At 30.7% G+C, this 23,449-nt stretch overlaps 1 protein-coding gene across 7 annotated transcripts in view; it reads right to left on the bottom strand.

Annotated features, from left to right (window-relative positions):
- Positions 1 to 6,968: 6,968 nt before the first annotated feature.
- Positions 6,969 to 23,449, bottom strand: part of LOC148629441 (protein EFR3 homolog A-like) — a 39,659-nt gene continuing 23,178 nt past the window's right edge. For 3 of the 7 annotated variants that reach the window (XM_088551240.1, XM_088551185.1, XM_088551212.1), the window contains 9 exons: positions 22,781 to 22,909; positions 21,794 to 21,870; positions 21,549 to 21,560; positions 16,385 to 16,518; positions 15,826 to 15,843; positions 12,892 to 12,977; positions 10,576 to 10,630; positions 9,734 to 9,843; positions 6,969 to 7,807 (listed from right to left, as the gene is read on the bottom strand). In XM_088551240.1, the coding sequence (XP_088407366.1) occupies positions 7,673 to 7,807; positions 9,734 to 9,843; positions 10,576 to 10,630; positions 12,892 to 12,977; positions 15,826 to 15,843; positions 16,385 to 16,518; positions 21,549 to 21,560; positions 21,794 to 21,870; positions 22,781 to 22,909 (756 nt within the window). In that variant the 3' untranslated portion in view covers positions 6,969 to 7,672. The remainder of the gene's footprint in view (positions 7,808 to 9,733; positions 9,844 to 10,575; positions 10,631 to 12,891; positions 12,978 to 15,825; positions 15,844 to 16,384; positions 16,519 to 21,548; positions 21,561 to 21,793; positions 21,871 to 22,780; positions 22,910 to 23,449) is intronic. The other 4 variants (XM_088551222.1, XM_088551229.1, XM_088551203.1 and 1 more) reach the window with 3 other exon arrangements.

The following is a 23,449-nucleotide window of genomic DNA, read 5'->3' as shown; positions in this document are numbered from 1 at the left end:
GACAAGGCAAAAAAACAAACCAACAACATTGTAACATGCAAAACATTTCCCACACCATGCTTATTTTTTCCTGGTTTAAGTTATAAAGGTCTTTCGGTGACCCAAAAGAGAAATTATAGTAACTGACAAAAAGTTGGTGACCCAGTTAATTGTGTAATGTAATGCATGTATGAAACTCAAATACATCGTCGAACATGGACATTAAAGCAATATAGCGCAAGCTTTACCTCGTTATCAACAGTCATTTATTGTTTCACAAGCGAAATACCCAAAAGTTAAAATTTGTGTTCATAAAATTTAACACTTTCATTACATTCATTTACAACAAAATGTTTCTTTAAAGAGGAAACTGATAAGTGTGAAGCCAAAATTCAGTTTTAGATAGGTAATGAGGTACAAACAATGTCTGGCTTTTTTATTTAGTCTCCGAGTGTGAAACGTGGTATGAAAATCCCACCATCTTGAAATTGTAATTCAACTATTTTAGTACCCTAACGGTGCACCTGGTCCATGCTCCGAGTTTTTAGTGAAGTCCGAGTTGCTCATTTGCTTTTGTTACTTTGTATGTATGATTTTAGTTACTTTATGTTCTTTGTTGTGTATGTCTGTTTTCCATGTCTGGTCTTTGTCCCTGGATTATATTCTTTTGATTACCGCTATAACCTTGGTTCCCTTGATTACTCTTTTGCACCGTCAGAATCAAGGAAAAGGTTTTCCATATAATTTTGGTAAACTTCGTTATAATTTCATTGAAATGCACTGAAAATGAACATTTCAAGGGCAAATAACTCTGTCAAAAACCTCCTTTTTCTAATATTCTATGGAAAATTTCTGAGCAAATCTGGTGATGCAAAGATCAAATAATGGTCTTTTCAAACACCGAAAGCATCCTGGAGAGGGAAATTATATTGTCAGATTTGCGGGGTTGTGACATTTATGCTACTGATTTTCCCATTTTGCCAGATTCTTACAAATACTTACACTTAAGTATTTGTCATTGGGTAAGTGATATAATTAACAAAAATTTTCGAAGATTCGCTTGTTTAAAACAGTAACAATTTGTGTTGATAATTATTGAAATATATGAATGACCACTTCTTGACCATAGACTAGAGTTGTCCTAATTGACTTGTATTGACATATATGTGTATTTTATGACAACAACAAGAACATCCTGTCGTTAACGTGACAATTGACAGGTACTGGTCAATGTACGTGATGTAAGTCCATTCAAGCTTCTTGTTCTGGTCAATTAATATACAAAAATATATACATGCAAACTAACGGGCCAAGCACGTGTTTTCACATTTGCTATAGAATTACGAGTTAATACGTTATTAAGTGCTATAGTATTGGTTTACATGACGATTGTGCCTATTAATTTTTTGTTGAAATGTAATAATTAAATTAATACGATTATTTTGACAGTGTTGTTGGAGCTTCTTAATATACAAACAAAATAAATTCTGATTTTATTAATAAAAAACATCATTTCTAGTTTCATTTTTATTGTTACTCGGTTCTTTTTTGTATTATTAATGTTTTGGCTTACCTTTTTAAGATTATAAAGTAATTGGTAAAAATAATTAAAAAAAAACATCTAAATTTTGAGCAACTAAATGCAATTTGAATACTGAAGTCAAACCATGAAAATACAGTGGAAAGACAAACAAAAATGCATTGCAGCTGTAGACATGTGCAATAAAATATATATACAAGCTTCAACAGTTGCATTGAAATTTAACAAATAACATCGGCGATGTTTATTATCTCAGGAAAAACTTTTTCGCCAGTCTGACGGTGAAATCATCAAAACATTATTAGTTTTACAATATCACATTCAAACAATAGCCAAAACTTTCAATTCCCTCTTTAGAAATCAAGACAACTCAAATTTAACATCCTAGAATTATGATTTTATCAAATGTTCAAAATCTCAATAATTAAAACATAAATACAAAATTATCATATAATTATATTTGATGATTCATAAGTTGAACGATATGAAAACTTAACTTTGACAATGTTATAAATTATGCGTATTTAGTGACAAATCGATAATAAATATGCTAAAAGGAAAAGCAAAAGTAGCCGATTAGGAACAGAATTTCCAATAATTATGCGTTAATTGTTTGACGTTAAGTACTTGCTTTAGCACTTCCTTTGAACCAAAATAATCGGTCTTTAATACACTAATTCACTAACCACAGAAGTACATTTTTGTAAATACATTTTTGTTATTTACACATGGACAAATAATGTAAATATGAATGAAGTGTTATTCTCGTATTCTATCGGATCCGCCACGATGGGTTACTTACGTCATAACCACTGACAAAAAAGTAAGAAAACAGAAGAGGACGGATCAACCTAGAAAAGAAAATGCTCGACATAAACAGAAAAGGCTATAGAGCGTTTTCAATGATATGTATATATCAATTAACTATTGAAAAGGCTGATGAATTTCATATTGTTCAATTTTACAGATAATGCGTTTTCTGTGGAGCTAATTTCAAATCAATTTCAATACTAGTTTATTTGGCAATTAGTTCTAAAGATACTTGGATAAAGAAAAGAACATGCATATTTCCTGATGGTAAATATTGTTTTTTTTTTTTAAATCTTATTTGTATATTTTTAAAGCTCAGCATTTTTTTTTCTCACGATAGATTCAAATCAAACTTCAAAACTTGTATTAACATTTTTGGACGTGATATTTTATTTCACATGACTACGTAAGAACAATTACATTAACTGATTGTTTTATTTACCAGAAAGTCAAGAGAGTCAAGACAATACTAAAACACTGAGTCAAAAAATGTACTTTAAGGTTTGTATGGATGTTAAACATTGAAGAACGCATTAGCTGGGAGATGCAAGTAAAATATCTACCAACTTAATCGTGCTTTCAAAAAAGACAAAACCTACCTTGGTGTAAGACTTTGTTTGGTACTGAATTTCTGCATTGAATGTCGGTCGCATTTCTCTTTATATAGTGTAAAAAATCGGTGCAGCTAATAGGCTACATAAAATTGGTATTACCGCATGTTATTTTTTTGTCACAAGTTATGTTCTTGTTCATAAGATACCAATTACGTCAAGTGATATAAAACAGAAGAGGTTTACCATTTCTCATGGTTCATATCAGAAAATGGTAAAATATGGTAAGTAAGGAAAACATGTGGTTTCCCTCGTATTTTTCAAGGCCGAAATTATACTAAAACATGCATGATTGTGTGGAAATAAGGTCGTGATTTGGTATACTCCTTGAGATAATGAGAACACTTCGTAAGATGGCTGTGAAACGAGACTTCCTGACACCGCAAGATGACTGTAAAACGGGGCTTCCTGACGCCGTCAGATGGCTCTGAAACGAGGCTTTCTGACACTAAAACATACGTTTAAAACGAAACAAACGAATACATATTTCAAAATGTTTCGACAAACAGTTAAAAGTATATAATAGATTTTTTAATATTAATTTTTCGAACAAAAATATCATCTTTTCATGTTTAACTTTCAGGTACAGTAATTTATAATCAAGCAAGTCTTACAAATAATAATAATAATAATATAACAAAAACAAAAAACCGAAATTATGGTGTTTTAATCTTTCATTATCACAAATAAGACAGATTTTATAAAGAGGATTGTTTCTGTATTTTGCAGCGAGTTCACCCGATAACAGTGCAGGTCCACAAAATTACGGTTTTACCCGATGAATTTAATGATAAAAAAAATTAGGTTGAATTAGGATGATTTGAAAAAAAAAACATGAATGTTGTTCATTTTTCATTTATATGTTCCTGCAGTATAAAATTGGATTGATAATTCGACAGACTTGCTACAAACTTTTCATGGCGCAGCCTGGTTTCAGACCTTCGTGTGAGTTCCGTGTTTTAGAAGGCAGTAAATTACCAAGGAGGGAGGACATTATCAGTATGTTTGACATAACACGAACATAATTGTTTTGTCAATATTAAGCCTCTTTGTAATTTATAAAGGTCTTTACTGGGAGGCTATGGGCACATTATAATTGCATGACGTTAGTACTTCTATGTAAAACAGGGTCGCCAAAGTTAAATTTTACACGGTGAATACAATCTATGTCAATAATGATTCATACAAGGGTTAAAAATCTTGAAAACGTATGGAAACTATCTACGGCTGTAATATACCAGTTTCTATCATTTTGTTTCGTGTTTTCCCCCCTTTTTGTTTGGGGGGTGCTCCGTAGCTTTTATCTAGTTTCATTTCAGTGAAATGACCAGTCAGTGAATGATCCAAAAAACATTATTTAAATATGGAATTTAAATGAAAATAATTTGTTTTTCATAACAAAAATAATATTGGTCAAGAGCAATATCCAAGGTCATTATTCTAAAGCGGCATTTAACGATTCATAAATCATTGTTTTATAAATTATTTGTTTTACGTATGAACATAATAAATATATTTGATTCTCATTGGCAAAGAAATGATCAACTTATCAAAACCAGATTGATATTACGTTTAATGTTTTACAATAACGCGTGACGTTGCATTCCACTTTCGTAACAGAAGATACACAACCTATTACTTAAGATGAAAAGAGTAAAATCGAACCAAAACAACCACCCAAACATTCTTAAGTTAAATGTATTTTTTAGAAAAAAAAACTTTCTAATGCAAATAAATGATAATCGAGATCCATCAAGGAAAGGTTTTAAAAGGTCACAACATATAGGGTAAAATGAGCAAGGACAGTGCTCAATCAAATAAGAAAACAAAGCTTAATCCGGATATACAAAAATAACCAAAAAAAAAAAAAAAAGGCAGAAAAGGAACATCCAAAAAAGGTTAGCAGTGTTAATCTTCTCGTGGATACAATGGATGTATCATATCATTTTGCCACTATTGTATGTTAGCTATACATCATCAATTGACCTAAAACAACAACAAAAAATTGTACAGAGCTGAATTTGTGTTCCTCAAAATGAACATTTTTTATGTTTCATGAATTAATACGATTTGTATTATATGTTTTTTTCACCTAATGACCGAATTTTACCACAATGTCAAAGATGTACAATAATGCAGCGGTTAATGACTCCTGGTGTCTCGTTGCTTTTTATGGTAGTAGATCAGCATTATAAACACTGTTAAACTAATTAACCATATTTGGTTTAATTTGATACAGCTGGCTTGGCATTTATGAAATAAAGCGGGCTATAAGCCACAATAGCTGTTAACTAAATAAGAAATAAATTACTATTTCAACATTTTAAAATGTAATCAATGTCCAAAACAACGCAGTAAATTGAGACAGTATATGTTTATATGTCAAAAACACAACAGAAAAAAAATTCTTTGAAAAATGGTGGTTTGAATGAAAACGATAAAGCAAAACAGTTACTTATATTTTTTTCTGAAAAGTCTACCTTAAGTAGCAAGAATTTCTACAACCTAGTGAATTTTTAACAAAGTTTCGTCAACTTTTTCATTTTGTTGGCTTCCATAAAACATCACTTAAACATTTAAATATTTTTCTTACATAAATCAGCCACAACTCAAATAAAATCGATCCATTACTGAATCACATAATGAATGACTTACTTATGACCCGATTGCATACCCTACCGGTGCACCTGGTCCATGCTCCCAGTTTTTAGTGGAGTCCGAGTTGCTCATTTACTTTTGTTACTTTGTATGTATGATTTTAGTTACTTTATGTTCTTTGTTGTGTATGTCTGTTTTCCATGTCTGGTCTTTGTCCCTGAATTGCATTCTTTTTTGATTACCGCTATAACCTTGGTTCCCTTGATTACTCTTTTTAATAATTCCATATTTAATTATTACTTTCTAAAAGTAAAAGTTCCAAGGTCTTTACCAATTCTACAAAGATTCTTGTATTTTTCATACCCGTTTTTTTTCTACATCCTGTTTCTCAATCCCCATGTGTTTTGTCAATTTTATGAATAAAAAAAGAAAAAAATGTTTTTCTTCTCATTTTGAATAGGACATTTGCATATAATCTGTTATGACATGTTAATGCTAGTTATTCAATTAGTACATAATAGCCAACCAGATGATTTGATATGATTTGTGAGTGTCTATTCTTGTAATTTTAAATATTTTGGAAAACGTTCTTGTACATCAACAAATACAAGTTCAGCACCAAATCATGTATACAGTTTATTAGAAGGCTTCCTTATCACTCTAAGTAGATTTTCAACCCATTAAAAAATTATAAGAAAAATTAATTTCAACAGAACAACAGCATTTTACTTGTTTAAAACTTGTAAACAAATTCAATAAAAAATCTGGATTTTCAAGGCCTGTAAGTAAAGCCCCTGAATATATGAGACAATGTAAGTTAATAACCAGATTACATATAGTAGATGAAAGCTTATTTAAATTGTAATGTTGTTGTATAAGCTTTCCTTTTCCACGTTTTTTTTTAAATGTCTTTGGAAGGAAATAAAAAAAGTAGTACTTTTTTTTAAATTAAAATGTATTTTTTTAAATAAAGAGATGATAGCATCAATGTAAAAAGTTGTTGTGTATTCAACTACGCATATGATATGATGTTAGTTCTGATGTTTACTCTATATTGTGCTCAATCAATCATATACCTTATTTTTTTTTTAAAATACTACTGTAACGTTTCATTTTATGATTTTTAATGTTTTGAGTCCTGTATGATTTATGTACACAGTTACAATAGAGTTTTTTTTAATTGTTCTACATTCATGCCAATCAAATCTCCATCTCGTTCAACATTTCAGGCTGATTAAATATTGAAAATGAAGAAAGTACATGCTGTTTTTCAGACATAAACAGGGGATAATGCAATTTCATTTTCTATAATACAGACCAAACCTTGTAAAGTAATCCAAAGTTAAATGATAAGAGAGACCTAACTTTGATTACCAAAAGACATTTTTGTATAGACTCCATGTTGTTTGCCTCTTGTAAAAAAACACCAACACATTCATGTATTTATTACATTGTTAATATAATAATATAGTTGTATAATTTAATAACAATTACATTAAGAAAAAAAACAATATTGGCAAAAAGTACAATGTCTCAACAAATAAATTAAATTATAATTTAGTTTAAAAAAAAAATTACACTCAAAGTTAAATCAAGATTGCTTACTGGCTTATGTAGAAATGAAGTGTTAAAAAGATTGAATAATGAAAGTGACTCAATATCAGTTTTATTTCTCTACACTAATGCTGAAATTAACAGTTGACACAACATTCATACAATATAAAAGTAATGTTATATTTTAACTACACTGGTAATGGCAAAGGGGTGACAGAAAATGAGTTATTATGGCAAAATTAATGATTTTTTTTACCTTAACTCAAAAATATATTTAATGAATTCTTCAGCCATTCATGAAAAAGTAACATTGAGACAGAAATATACTGAGAATATTAGAAGTCTTGATCAGTTGTAAAGTAAAACAAACCTACACAAAAATTACACCACCAACAATAGATAACTTTTACAGACAATAAATAACTTGATACTTTTAATTACCCAATACAACAATTCAAGGGGCATAATTTTGTAAGTCTGTCTAATAAAAAGTACAATGAAACTTTTCTTTATATGTTAGACTTATTGAGAGCTTTCCATTTATTGGTGTTTTCACGAAGTTTAAAACAAGCTGTATCCCTCAGTAGACAAACAGCTCTGGAAACTGCATTTCAAATATATTGTCATTGACAGTTTTCCTGTTTGATTCTGGGCTATCTGGTGGTTTTGACACCATGTCTAAAATCTCATTTAGCTTGTTATGAAAATGGTTTGACTGAAAAAAAAATATGGAATTACATTTGAAAATAACAGTACATAATTTTTTAGTAAGAACTAAATCATATCACAGGGCAATGGCAATGAAAGTAGATCACACAGTAAACTAGAGACTCAAGAGAGCCTGAATTGCTCACCTGGTTAACCATTTGCTTATTAGAAAACTTGATTGATTGATTGATTATTGGGTAAAATGCCTGAGCAGCAATATGAAAAACATGAGGAATGAGACAGGCTAAGTTAAAATCAACTGATCTGTCAAATGCAGGAAATGCTTTTAGTAGTATTTTCGTAACCTGAACCATAATTTTGCTAAAGGCAGCAATTTTTCAATTATTTTCAAAAAACTGTCTTCCGACTCTTATGTTCCATTTTTTGTATAGGCAGCCATATCTACTCAGGAATTAAAATTCACAACAGCCATTTTGAGCACAATATACTAAAGAACTAATATGCTAATTTTCATTAAATGATCTTAAATGATTTTAGAGAAGATTTTCAAAGTTGTAAATGTGAAAAAAACACAAAAACTGTTTCAGGGCTGTATCTCCTATAGCAGTCAATGAATGATTTGAAAAAATTCCAGCATAGGTCCATCTCATGATGCTGAACAATATTTCTATATGTCAAAAATTTGCTAAAGGAAACGTTTTTCGAGTTATTTGCAAAAACTGCCTTCTGACCCCTATTTTCTATTTTTAGTAACAGTGGCCATGTTTTGTCACAAATCAAAAATCCCAACATTCAATTGTTTTGGATACCCTAAGGAACAAATATGCCAACTTTCATAGAATTCTATGCAATGGTTTTTGAGAAGAAGATTTTCAAAGTTGCACATGCAAAAATGCCAAAAAAAAAAACTTTTTCAGGGACCATAACTCCTACATCAGTTGACAAATCATTTGGAAAATTTCAGCATAAGTCCATCTAATAATGCTGAATAATATTACCCCAACAGAATTTTGTTAAAGGCAATGGTTTTTGAATTATTTGCAAAAAACTGCCTTCTGACCCTTATGTTCTATTTTTAGTAATGGTGGCCATGTTTTTTCACGAATCCAAATCCCAACGATCATTTTGTGAGGGATACCCTAAGAACCAAATATGCAAAACTTCATTGAATTCTGTGCGATGGATTTTAAGAAGAAGATTTTCAAATTTGCACATGCAAAAAATGCTAAAAAAACTCCTATAAGAGTTGACAAATCGTTTTGAAAATTTCAGTATAGGTCCATCTAATGATGCTGAACAATATTACCCCCTGCCAGAAATTTGCTAAAGGCAACAAGTTCTGAGTTATTTGCAAAAAAACTGCCTTCTGACCCCTATGTTCTATTTTTAGTAATGGTGGCCATGTTTTTTCATGGATCAAAACTCCTCACAGACATTTTGTGCAGAACACCCTAAGAAACAACCAAGCCAAGTTTAAAACCTGTCAGTGTAGGAGTTTCAGAGAAGATTATTGAACATTTGCCTTTGGCCAGGTGAGCTAAAAAATGTGAAATTCAGTATCTTTCAAAAATTTGAAGACATCTTTAATAAACAAAATTAATAATTCAAATGCATTTACTGCCCTTAATCTATTTGGACTTTTTGAGTGGTGTTTGAGCTATGCTTTACTGTGTGCACTTTTAAGTTCTTTTGTGATGTGAGACTTGTTTTGTCTTGTCTCTCATAATTTTTTTCTGATGTGAGACTTGTTTTTTTGTTGTCTTTTAGTGTTCTCTCTGATCATTTGTCCAAGGATTTCTTCTTGTTTGACACATCAATATTTATTTCTTTTTTTTAAAGTACATAACAGAAAGTATCAAACAGTATTACATACTACCCTAAAAGTCTTAATGCAGTATGATGATAATTTTAGTCTCAATCTCCACAATGATTATTTTTCTATATGTCCTTTTTTTTTTAAATTTGAACTCACCTTAGCTTCAGATCTTGCTACAATTTCTTCAAATGGAGCTGTCCGGAATGTGTGTACAATCTCTAATCTACGTTTTTCCTCCTCTTCTCTTCTTTCACTGTTATCCTCAGCTGAAATCAAGTATAACATGTAAAATATAGACAAAGTTAACTTCATTGTTGAAATTTATTATGACAGAGTATTATCAGTATATCATTCACAAACATTAATACTGTAAATTCAAAATTTATTGCAATTTGGTAATTTTAGCTGATAATGCAAATTTAACTGTTCTGAAAAATATCCAGAATAAAAATGCCAAAAAATTCCATATTTTGAGTTTTAATTCTTGAAATTTGAAGTCAGCTGCATTTTTCCCAATAATAAAAACACAGCAACAATTTAAGAATTTACAGTACCTTTACACTGTGTGTGAACAGCAATTTATAATGTTATTTATTGAGGGAAAATTCATATCAAGATTTTTATTTTACCATTGTAGTAATGTTAACCAGAACATTCACTTTTATTATAAAAAATATGCTGGACCCATTCTTGCAATGACCCCCCCCCCCACCCTTATTTTTTTTTAAATATACATGTCAGTGTTCTACACATGTCACAAGAGCTCTGCATTTTCCAATGTTATTATTCTAAGTACAGCACCATCTAAAATTCCAAATTCATAGGGAATTTATTAATAAAAAAATTGTTTGTAAAAATTCAAAATGAGACTAGCAAAATTATAACTCTGTGGAGTATCCTTACAAGCCAATAGATAACATGGAAATACCCAGTTTACAAACATCTCCTATTGAAAGGTAAAAAAGTTGGTGAATTCACTGACAGCAAATAAGTCTTACCAAGCATCCTTTTCAATGATTCAACAGTAATTTCCTCTTTAGCAGCAGCAGATTTCTGTAGAAATAAAACAAAATCATGTAAGTTGAAGTTTAATAAATGCATATTTCAGTGCTTAATGCTTTTAAAAACTTTGTAATAGCATAATATATTGTGTTTTTAAGTGGCAATGTATTTGTGGTGATTAAGTTCACAAGTGCATCAAATCCCTTTATGCCAAACCACCGCCAAGAAATTTGTCATGACACATTATATATAAGATCAATAAACCAAACCAGCAATCCCTCTGAAATTGGGGCATTTTTTTCAATTAATACAATAACAAACTACAATCCTCAAGTTATAGAAAAAATAATAAGTGTCGGTAACTTACATAATACAATTTTCTTGTTAAGACAGATATATGGGTCATTCTCAAAAAATGTGCAATGGTTTTATCCCTGTAGGCTGGTGCATGGAAATTATTTAATAAATATACAAAATCTATGTTTTCTGATATGTTTTGGCCTAAAGATGGGGAAAAATATATGGAATCATAACATATATATGGTAAAAAAATCACCCTGATAAGTAGGCATTTGTTGCTGTTTTTTTGCATACCCCTGGCACACTTTTCAATCTTTACAATGGTCTAGGAATTTAAAAATGCATCAAATATTACACATAAAGCCAATAATTTAGCGTGTTGATATGTAAATTTGATTTTGTAGCATCCAAAAATGCATATATCTTATAAACATGTTGATTTTTATTGCCGTTGAACATGTCCCCCGTTTTTTTGTCTTTGGTATAACACCAAAGAAAAGTGAGGGGCATGGCTTGTCTTGCTTTGGATAATAACTCCAAAAAAAATTGTCCCCTTCCCCATAATCCAACATAATCAAATTGCAGTCGATGTTTTGCAGCAGAAATGTTACAATGATTTAAAGCCAAAATATGTGAGTGCAACTGACTGCATAACTATTTTTATGGTCTTTGGTATAACATTGATATACAGTAAATAAAAAACTAAATTCATTCTCATTACTGAAATATCACAATTATTGATAGCAATTGATGACATGTGTTTTTTTTTCTTATGTTTGTCCTGGTCCTTGGTGTAACAAGAAAAAATGTTACTCAAAGGACTAAATACACTAGATGAAAGACTTTTTATAAATTATTATATATTCAAAGATGGAAAATTAACTGTACATAGAAACAATACTTAATAATAGATAACACCAAACAAATTGAAAAACCAAAGCTGATACAGTAATTGTATATTATTTTAGTTTGTGTTTTATGTACTTGACAATTATTGTGTTTTGTCCAGGGACATTTATACAGTAATAATCCATTTTGTTTATCGTTAAGTTTATTTTTTTCAACATAATTATATTTTTATCAATTAAAACATTTATTATGTTATTCCATGTTATGTATTAATGATGTATTTTCTTTTCTAGATGATATTATGATTTCAGTGTGTGTTTTGGTTTTTGCTTCCCCTATCTAAATTGATTGGTATTCAATTAGGACGCCAGGAATTTCTACAGTGATAGGCAGTTAATATTTTTGAAAATTGCCTTAGTATAACAAATTTGTCCACGGTATAACACATGGTAAAAAGTTCAATAATTGCATGATGAAACATTTCTTTTTAAAATGATTGTTATTGTATTGATGCTCCACAATAACATGATGGTGCCGTAACAGAAATTCTAAGAATATTTTGAAATAAGACATTATTCTGGAGATTTTACGTGGTTGATTTCTGCTACATTTCGCACCTGGATATAAAAAAGACCAAAAGCAAAAATCATGAAGCTTAAATACAGATTATTTCCATACTTTTGTACCCATATTACATTGCAAAATGTCTAATGTTTAAAAATGGTCTATATGACTTATTTCTTTCTTATAATGACTAAAACAATTTGTGTTATACCAAAGACATTTGATGATGAATTTAAACACACATCTTAACTTTTGATGGATTTGTACTCTACTTACTGTGGAGATATTTTGGACAATGAATATTTGGAATCAGCAGTCAAAAAAAAAAACAACAAACCTAGAACCATTCGTTTTTTGAAAAATTACTTTTTTTTCAAAACACCAACCAGATATACAAGTTTAAAATTATCAAAACATGTTCATGCTAAAAAATAAAAACACCAAGGAATCAAAAAGTGAGCAAATTTTCTGATAGAATAATTTTCCTGTCAATTGTCCAGTTAATACCTAAAGCAGTTCATCAGTTCATGGTCATTGAATCAATTAACTATATCACGTGAAGTTTACTATTGTATTAGCTATAACATATGTTGTCTTACCCTAGGCATCATAGGTGATGTCTCAGCACTTTCTACTTCAAGAGTAATAGAACCAATATCACTAGCACTACCACTTATTCCAATGTCTGCAATAAAAAAAATGAGAACAATACAACTTAGAATTTCGCCTGGAGAAACTGAAGTTTTTGAAAATACAAAATTTCTCAATCTTTTGAGACAGGTTTAGGTACAACAGGTTTTGGGTCTAATTCATCACATTTTTTTATTTCTATTGTGACAAGTCTCTTCGCACTACTATTTCTTTTTTTCCATTCAGATGTATATATATGTGAAAAAATAAACAAATATTACAAGCAAACAACAAAACTTTGTGATAAACATCCATCAGATGAAGACAATTTTTGAAAGATCAGTATGCAGAATACAAATTCACATTTATACTATTAACACTCTCTGTATCAAGCCTCAAACAGAGTCTGACATTTGAAACTCTCTCTTGACTTTGTACCCAGCCTTCTTAGAAAATGTAATAATCTTTGTCAGGAAAAAGTGAATGATAATACACAGCCTAATCTGATTATCAAACAATGCTTGATTCAAATAATATCAAGATTTTGATGGGCCTGTCTGCAGTAGTTAGTAAGAAAGGAAATGAATATCTATAAAATACCACCTTCCAGTTCTATTTTTCACCATCTGGAAACCATTCAGTGATGAGATTATAAATGGTATAATAATACTGAGCGACTCAACACTGAAAAAGGGATGCCTCAACTGACATATTTAAAGTCATCAACTAACCTAAATAAAAATTACTTAAAACTTATCCTGTTCTATAGCAACTCAGTATATCAAATCTGTACCAATATAATAGAATGTATATCAGGTATAAATGGCTATTATACATGCTGTATTTTTATTTCCTAAAGCATATATCAGATTCCAGTATTGTCAAGCATTAGCACTGAAAAGTGCAAATAAAAGCTAAAATTATATCCTGCAATAGTTGCAGTATGCAACATTTTAATTTACTGAATTCTGCTTAGAAATGTTTTGTAATTTTTACAAACCTTGAAGAATCCAATAGAAAAGGGAAACAGTCCACCTTAAATATGAGACTAACCACCACTTTTTTAATAATTAGGCCGCCAAAAGATGAGTCCTTGACTGTTTGCTTGATAGATTAAATCTAATTTATTAAGTCCTCAACAGCATTAAACCAATCATACATTATTATACTGTTCTTAACTACTGAGATTTTACTCCAATCTCTAACAAACATATATATTTTTTTCATAAAAAGGACTTTTCTGTGACAGATACACACAAAAAGATGGACATACAGATAGACAAGACAATAATGACAAGCCACCTGCTGCATGTGAAGAAGACCTGGTGCATATAATCTTTGTATTTATTAAGATTTATTATATCAGTAGTTTACAAGCAAGGGGGGATTGATTAATTTTTGCACACCTCTTTCTTTTCCCTGAGATTAATTAAATGAACTAGAAATTAAATGTAGACAACTGTAGTTTCAATACAATGCAAAAACAGCAAAAAAAACATTAGAAAATGTAGAATTAGCACTGGCTTCACTCTAAAGTTCTTTTTTTTCTGATAAATACATCAACACCTAACTTATATGTCATTATGACTTCACTAGACTAACTGGGAAATGAAATTCATATTAAAACCAGTGATATAGGTAAAGGTTTTAATTCACACCTTAAAAAAAACTTGAAAACTTGCATTGTCTTGACAAGTAACAATTGCAATTTTTTATGTCAAAAGGACACACCATGATGGGGACAAGTCATGTGTAGATCAGAATAACCATTCTAAATACATTAAAGTATTCAAACTTAGGGTGAAGGGAATAAGGAGTGGACAGGATAAAGGGCTTCATTGTGCTCATACTATGTTGTATCAAGGAATTAAATATAGGAAGTAAAATATTACACATTATATAAAGTACAGTAATTGTAATGAACAAGCTCTTCAATGCTGACATGAGCCTCCACCAGACAATGAACAAGCTCTTCAATGCTGACAGTGAGCCTCCACCAGACAATGAACAAGCTCTTCAATGCTGACATAAGCCTCCCCCAGACAATGAACAAGCTCTTCAATGCTGACAGTGAGCCTCCACCAGACAATGAACAAGCTCTTCAATGCTGACAGTGAGCCTCCACCAGACAATGAACAAGCTCTTCAATGCTGGCATGAGCCTCCACCAGACAATGAACAAGCTCTTCAATGCTGGCATGAGCCTCCACCAGACAATGAACAAGCTCTTCAATGCTGACAATGCCCTTCAAAATATAAAAAAGCAAGGATAGACCATATGGAGCGAGGGTCAGATGGTCAAACCAAAGTGGAGATATTGTAGTGCCATTCCATGCTATTTTTAGAATAATGAACACATATTAAATTGAATGGTAGTTTATATATAAAATAATGGTTGTACCAGCCAATATAAATTTCTAGTTACACCTTTTGAAAAAACATTGACAAGACAAGGAAACTGTATCAACTATGACCATAACCATAAAAAAGGTATACTAATCCAGGTGAAAAATGGCTTACTAACATTATAAATATTTATAATTACAACTGGAAAAGAAAGTAACTATAGGAGTGTCTATACCTTGGGTATAGGAGTGTCTATACCTTGGGACTATTATTTCTGAATTAGTTTTCAAAACGAAACAATTCAATTGCAAATTCTCCGAAATCTATTTTTAGAGACAAGAAATTTATTTCCCACACCATTCAGGAGGTGCGAGATCAGTTAAAAATTTCAGAAAGAAAAGTAACTAATTGAGAATCAATAACTTGGACTATTTTTTTTACGTTATTTTTTTTTAGGGATGAGAGAGGGTTAATGTTTCCAAGTGATCAAAAGTAAAGTGCAGTTTTTAGTGAAGACATTGTTAGGGAAGCCAAGCTGTTTAATACTTCACAAGTTACCAATATCTTCTTTTAGTCCTATAACAAAGCAAACTTTCTATAAATAGTTTGTAATGGTTTCATGCTTAAACTAAATGTTTCAAGATCTAACTGACAAATGTTAGTTTTTACAACCCAAAATTACATGTATGAAAAAAAATAATAAAACCAATGCATTTTAAATTACAATTTCAATACATCCCGTATTTCATGCAATATACAAAAAACAATTATATCTTCATAACACTGTTTTATGAAGAATTAATAGGAAATATCCACATAATCATTCTTCTGTTATTTCTCTCCAACTTGCTCTATATGTCTATAAACTTTTCTACTCATTAAGATTCAACTTTTGTAGTTAATCATGATGTGAAGGCTTAGATCATCTAAAAATAGGGTCATCCCTCTTTGAAAGGGTGAAGGAAGCTTAGCAATTATTTGTAAAATATAAAAATTAGTATTGTTAATTAGGTCAAAGCTACAAAAAAATAAGAAAATAGACAGCAGTGACAACATTAAGCTGAGGTTAAAATCACTTAAAGATCAATATAAACAGAGGTTCATTGACACCACTTACCCATAGTACTGAATGGTTTCTGAGCAAGAGAAACATTAAGTCGTGAGGCATCTTGTCCACATTCTACCATTAGCTCCTGTAACATCACCTGGTCAAACAGCCATTCATCCTTCACTGTCACACTGGGGGGATAACTAAAGTTAAATTCAAAAGATCTTAAAATGAACAGTTGCCAAGGAACCTTAATAAATTTACTTGAGGTATGAGAACAATGCATCTACCAAACGACGCTAAAGTGTTTCTTTTGTAAGAGAAAAGAAAACAAATGTTGGTGAATAAAGTTTTTCTTTAAAATAATTTAGTTGTGTAATCATACTGCTAATATCTTTGAAAGTTTAAAAGTAACACAATTGACTACCATTACATAATCAGTGTAAGACATTACTTAGTGAACCATTTAACACAGTCTATGTATAAAACTTGTTGACAAATTTTATGAGATCATTTAATTAAGTTTAAGTTTCCTATTCAAGAGTACAGCTACATAGTACAGCTACATAGTAATGAACATACGTTCCTTAGAATTATAACAATATTTCTGGGTTTTAAGTGTAACAAAATATGTGTTAAACATGATTAAAGTACATGTATATCTTTATAGTATTAATATATTAATCTAACAATCATACATTTTTCAAATGAAGTTGAGATAATATGTACACTTTCAATGAACTGTTGATGAACTCAAACCTTTCTGGACACATAAACCTGACTTTTGAACTGTTGATGAACTTTTTAAAACAAGAAAGTTGACATTATAACTTAACATCAAAGAATACTTATTGTAGAAGATATGTAACTAGCCATGCAAAAACATACTGAGGACAAAAAGGAATTACTTAACTCAGTGGTCAAATGTGGACCAATTGAAGACACATGCCCTTTTGTACAACAAATTACTTATTTTCATGCAATCATTGTTGAACTTATTACAGACAAAAGAAGACAAAAATAAAACACTAGGAGCCATTCATGATTTTGTAAGGATCTGTTTTGCAATTCTACTTGCATTTCACCATAACAATGTAAAATAGATTCATTTTAGTAAGATCATAAATACACACCAGTACCCATACTTAGAATCCTCAAAATGCTTCAAGTGAACACAGTAAGTAAGGGAGCACAGTGCTTGTCTTTAGCCACTAGCCCAAAGCCCGGGCTAATAAAAATTGATTGGGCTTGTGAAATGATGTGTACATTTCTTGTTTCGGGCTAGTTGAATCCTATACAGTCCTCTATTATTCCAGCTAGTTATTGAGAATTTTGAAGGAAAGGACTTAGGACATGGAGGTATAATCAGTAATTATAGGATAATCAATGGAACAGCGAATATCAAAAATATTACTCAGTTGCACGTTGGCAATTTTAACAGTGAGCAGCTGGAGTTAATGGCTAAAGCTCTTGGCACAAGTGATCTTATCTTTTTTTTTTTTTTTTAATTTTACATTCTCATTAAAAATCCTTTTATTATATAGCTTTGAAATGAGATTATTATTTTTTTTTTACTTCTTTGATTCATCTTAACAAGAATTACATGTAACTTTAAGTGCTTTATGTCATGAGTTAGATCCATTAAATGGGCAAAATTTGTACTAGAATGCAGTTATAACGATGTTTTACATTTTACTATTCATGGCCAGACACTATAGACCATATGTTTTTTTTTTTGTAAGGCCATGGATAGTAAAATGTAATTTTTGCCCATTTAATGGATCCTATTGATGACCTCAAGTGTAAATGCAACAGCCTAGAATGCAAGCAAATAAAGCTATCAATTGAAGTTTCATCTCCCAAGGTAAAGCAAAAAAAAAAAAAAAATCAGTTAGATCCAGTTATGGTTTAGATTTATAGTGATAGGAGTAAAGTAGAATCTATCTTCATGAAATTAGTATATTTTTAAGTATACTTGACTTCCTGTTCAGAAATGAATTTACCACATAAATTCTGATCAAACTCGCATGTCTTTACAGCACTTGATGACATCATATTTTTATTTTAAGAGCATTGCTATGATGTTAACTGGATTTTGAATCATGACAAAACTTTTCCAAGGAGGCCATGATATCTATACATTTAAGAGCTGGCTTGGCCCACATACCAGCATTATAGGCAGCCACTGGGAATGTGAGTGAAAATGTTAAAAGTGTTAGTTTTATCAAGTGTCATTCAGAAATGTTGACAAAATATGATAATGTATATAATAGGGTGAATAAGGGATTATTTCAGTGTGGATTACTACATGTTTTTTCTCTTGATACTTTCCATCTACATTCATATATTTATATCAGAAAGAGTAGAGCTCAAATATTATTCAAAAGTGTTTCTGAATACATAGACAACTAATATTAGTTCTGCTTAGCAAGTGAAGGGCTTTACTATGACTTTAGGATGCCTGTTATCTTAAACTGAGAATACTTGTCCTTTTAAATAAAAAAACTTCACTAAGGGAAGCATGATACAACCTCATCCAATTGAACTCTGTTCACTTTAAGCAAGTGTGGTTACGATATTAGATTTTGACACACTATACACAGGGACTTGCATTTCATTACAGAAATAACAACTCAATTGGCCACAGTATTTTTAAATTCAGTTTAAGGGTGCATTCAAGGATCATACCTCATTATCTCAAAAACAGTAAATGATTAATTTAGTAAACATACTTCTGTTAAAAAGCTCTTTTATTTAGGCTGGGAATTTCATATGGAATCAAATAAAAAAAAAAATCAAAATAGCACCAAAAATAATCAAAGTCCATTTTTTGCAGTGTGGTCCCCTTTGGCTCCTTATAATTTATAATTCATATGAGATATCTAAAATCTGATAGAAAAATGCAGGCAAGGATCCTCATAAGAATCTACGAAAAATAACTTTCGAAATCAGACCAGAAATAAACAAGCAACTTCAAGAAATCCAAAAAAACTTGTTTCTAGCCACTTTGTGGCCCCTTTTTCGTACATGGCTCAAGTCACAATCATAATAATCAATCCCAGTCTTCCTTTTGTGGTATGGCACCTTGTAATACAATTTCAAAAAGATCCATTTATTAATAGTCAAGTAACTGTCTAGACATCAGGAAAATGCATGTTTCTGACCCCTTTTTTGACCCATAAATAAGTATTTACCCCCAAAAAAGTCTGTGCATTGCAGTGAAGAATATTGTTGAAAAATTTCATTGACATTCCTTTATGCTTTCATTGGAGCTATAGTCAGTCTCCATGAAATGCTTGTTTTAGCCCTAATTCTAAAACCATTGGGGTCATAAAACCCAAAGTCCATAGCAATCTTTCTTTTTTTGCTTTGGAACCTTGTTATAAAATAAGACCAACCCATTAATACTCAAGATATTGCATGAAAACCAAGTGTCAATAGACAAAGACGATGACAGCACCATACCAATATAAAAAAATAAGGCTGCTATAAATAAAAGAAAAAGGGGTTGGCAAAATTTCAAAATGACAAAACTAAAAAAACTACACTTATTTTATTTTGCTGAAAGTTTAACTTAACCTGTATTATATGATACTTATATGGTACTTAACAACTGTGCAAAAGTAGAAAAAAAATCATTGATCTATTCTCAAGCTATCATCCAGAAACCTTATAGGGACATACAACTTATCAGAGGTATCATATAATACCTCACCACTTTGTCTGCCAGGGTATAAAAAATAGGTTCCACAAGTTATCATACTAAGGATATCCAACTAGTTTTGCATAATATTCATCCAACTGGAGAATAAAAATTAGAGTTGACATTTTACCTAATACTATAAAATTCATGTTCTATAACAAAAAGTATACAATGCTTATTTGAAGCTGGGAAAACTGTGACAATAATTCCTCTTACATCCATCAAACAACAAAAAAAAACAAAAACAAAAAAACATGGAAAACTCAAAATGAAAGATGTTCAATTCATCACTGCAAATTTGTGAACTACTTCATCTCTATGCCCAGAAGAAACTGAAAAAATGATGTGACCAAAACTGTTTTCAGATGAATAGATGAACCTACCAATGAATGGATGGAAAAGGTGATTGTAGTATAGCATTCTCTTATGATTGGGTTTATAATCATTTCTTTAGTATAGTCAGTGCTGCAATGTTCCTGTTTATTGTTTATCTAATCATTCAAAATCAAGGTATATTCTTTAAAATGATAAGACTTTCATTACACGATGAACAGTAATGACCATTACCCAATGAACTGTCATTAGTACATTTGAGGAATGACTGTTATATTTTTTTTGGTCTATGAAGAAATAACCTCAATTATGTGGTGCACACTAAATAATCTGCGTACCATGTTATTTTAAAGTATGCACTGTGGGCATTAAGGTTATTTCAAATAAGATCCTAAATTCAACAACTAAATCATTAAAACAGTTTGATGACATCACAGTCAGTACAAAATTTAGTCTATGAGATGATAAACAAAATTTTTGATTCAATCAGAAACCGTGTTACTTCTGAAATTAAATTACGTAGTTTTAACTACAAAAAATACTGTAAAAGAGGATTTAAACTTTTTATTTGACACAGATTTAAATGGAAAGATAGAAAATTTCAATCTTCTTCTTAATTGTCTAGTCAACTATCTAAGGTATTTCATCAGGTGATGGTCATTCAGTCAACAGAGGACCACCTGTACTGGACAGACAGAAGATCTCACTATTTACAATACAGAAGCACTTCTCACCAATCTGCTCACCAAAAATTTAATCCTCAATGAGAATTGTCCTATGATATCTCACTTTTTAGAGAAAAATATCAGCAATCTGCTAGACATTTTGTATTAAAGTTTTGGCACAAACTTGTTTCATAGGAGAGGACGAAAAATTGGACAGTGAGATTACTTGCTGGCAAGAACTACTCCTGGACCAGTAACTCTGAGGTAGACTTTTTTAATTGGCTGTAACAATTTTTCCCTATTAAAAGAAACATGCTATTATCAACAAAATTTATATAAAGGATAAAAAAATTCAACCATAAACAACCATTCCCATTGATCACATGAACAATGAACAGACATAATAGGTCATGGATGGTAAGTAGGTCAAGAGGGGGCCTTTTGGTTGCTTAGTGTATATATATGTATATATATATATATATATATATATATAAATCTGGCAAGCAATGAAACTAGAAAGATTAATACTCACAGTTCTGAAAAACTAATGAATATATTCAATATAATAAAAGGAAGTAAAAGACAAAATATATAGTTACATTGTATAATCTTCAATGATAGCATAGCATATACAAGTTTCTTGGCAAAAGCTAAGTAAATGAAGTTAAACAAACTTGGCATTTCAATATCAAGAAGAATTAGGTTTACATTCACACTAATTAATTTCACTCAATTTAACTCCATCATGCGACTTTTATTTTGGGTATTTAGACTCACCTGTGAGGTCTATTGGATCTATTGAAAGCAAAGTTGGGAAGAAATTGAGGTGCCTCTTTCTTTCTTACTTCTATAACCTAAAAAAAAAAAAAGAAATAGGAATTATGCTTCTGTATATCCATTCATCAGACTTCAGTAATATTATCATTTGTGAATAGAATAAGATAATTTTGTTATCACTCCAAAACTAAATAATGAAGCAACATACATGTTATACTTGTAGTGTCACCTTTATTTTTACACAGTGATAAAATATTGCAGATATCTCAATATCATGGTAAAGACTGATTGACCCATTATGGTTAACATCCTTTGGCATATGTTTGGTGCATTTCAGGACAAGAACAACTAACTGACGGAGTAGACTCTTTGACACTCTGGGCTGGATTTTTAATGTGCTAGTTCAAAAAGCAACAGCCCCCAAGTACACATTCCATCCCACTGGAACACATTATTCTGAATCCCGGTGGAACAGTTAACATTATCTCCTTAAAAGCATGTGCTTGGTAGAGAAGCAGTTACTACCAATTTCAAAGTCATAGGTGTAAATCGACAGGGGATCAAACCCATAACCTCCCAAACTCAAGGTGAGCATGCTACTCTGAGACCACCAAGGCGGTGCCAACTAAATGAAAGATAACCAGATTATTAGGAGTATATGTACTAATGAGGTACCATGATCATTTCAAAAGTCTGAATATAAAATTAACATCAGATATGGCTAAACAATGGTTCAATGAGTGCTGGAAACTTAATCTTTGCATCAGTTTGAATTTTATGTAATATTGTTTTGGCACTAGAGACCAATTTGGTAAATGTGTCTTACCAATAGATATCTTTTTATAAAAATCACTTTAATAACTTTTTCCACATCTCCCCTTGATTTGACATTGGATAACACTTACATAACAACAGAAAACAATTGTAATGTTTTTAATATTTTATTATGAATTACTAGCTAAGCTCCATACAAAACTGTATACTTACATCTGATATATACTGACAAACAGGTTGTTCACAAAGAATTTGACTAGCTAGATGGAGGTATGCAGCCACCATTCCATGTATTGCACATATGTGAGTCATAGGTAAAGAGTTATTAGATACTGCACAATGCTGAAATGTAAGATTATGATGCAGATAGTAGGAATGTCATTATGAACTTTACCTCTAAATAGATGGTAGGAGTGCCCCTTAATAAGGAGATAATTAGTACTATTGTGTGAAGAATACTTTGAATAGAGTGGGTTTATAATTTATCGAACTTATTTTTACACTAAAGCATGAAGTCCAGTCAAAACATATTTTAAACTTAAGCAAATTGTAATAGAAAATGTTTTGATTAAAATATGTAGCATATTATGACCAAAATAAACACAGAAAAAGTCAAACAAAGTCTTCCATGAGAAAACCTCAAAATTCATTGGAAAGGGGAGATAACTCTGTAATAATAATTTTTTTTTTTTTTTTTTTTGGGGGGGGGCAGATTTTTGCTCCTTTTTCATCAGTTTCATGCCCAGTAAGATACTTAGATTAAATTTCTTTTCTTATTGACTCTCTTCCATAATATGCTGGTCATGATATGTAACATTTCAAATTCTGATAGATATATTTAAATGTTTTTAATTACAGAACATGTTTATTTTCAGGCACTTC

Source organism: Perna viridis, chromosome 1 (assembly GCF_037379345.1).
Source record: "Perna viridis isolate PV_CMFRI_1.1 ecotype Kerala chromosome 1, ASM3737934v1, whole genome shotgun sequence".
Classification (NCBI taxonomy): domain Eukaryota; kingdom Metazoa; phylum Mollusca; class Bivalvia; order Mytilida; family Mytilidae; genus Perna; species Perna viridis.
Note: the sequence above shows the minus strand (reverse complement) of the source record. Positions and strands in the feature narration are given on the sequence as shown.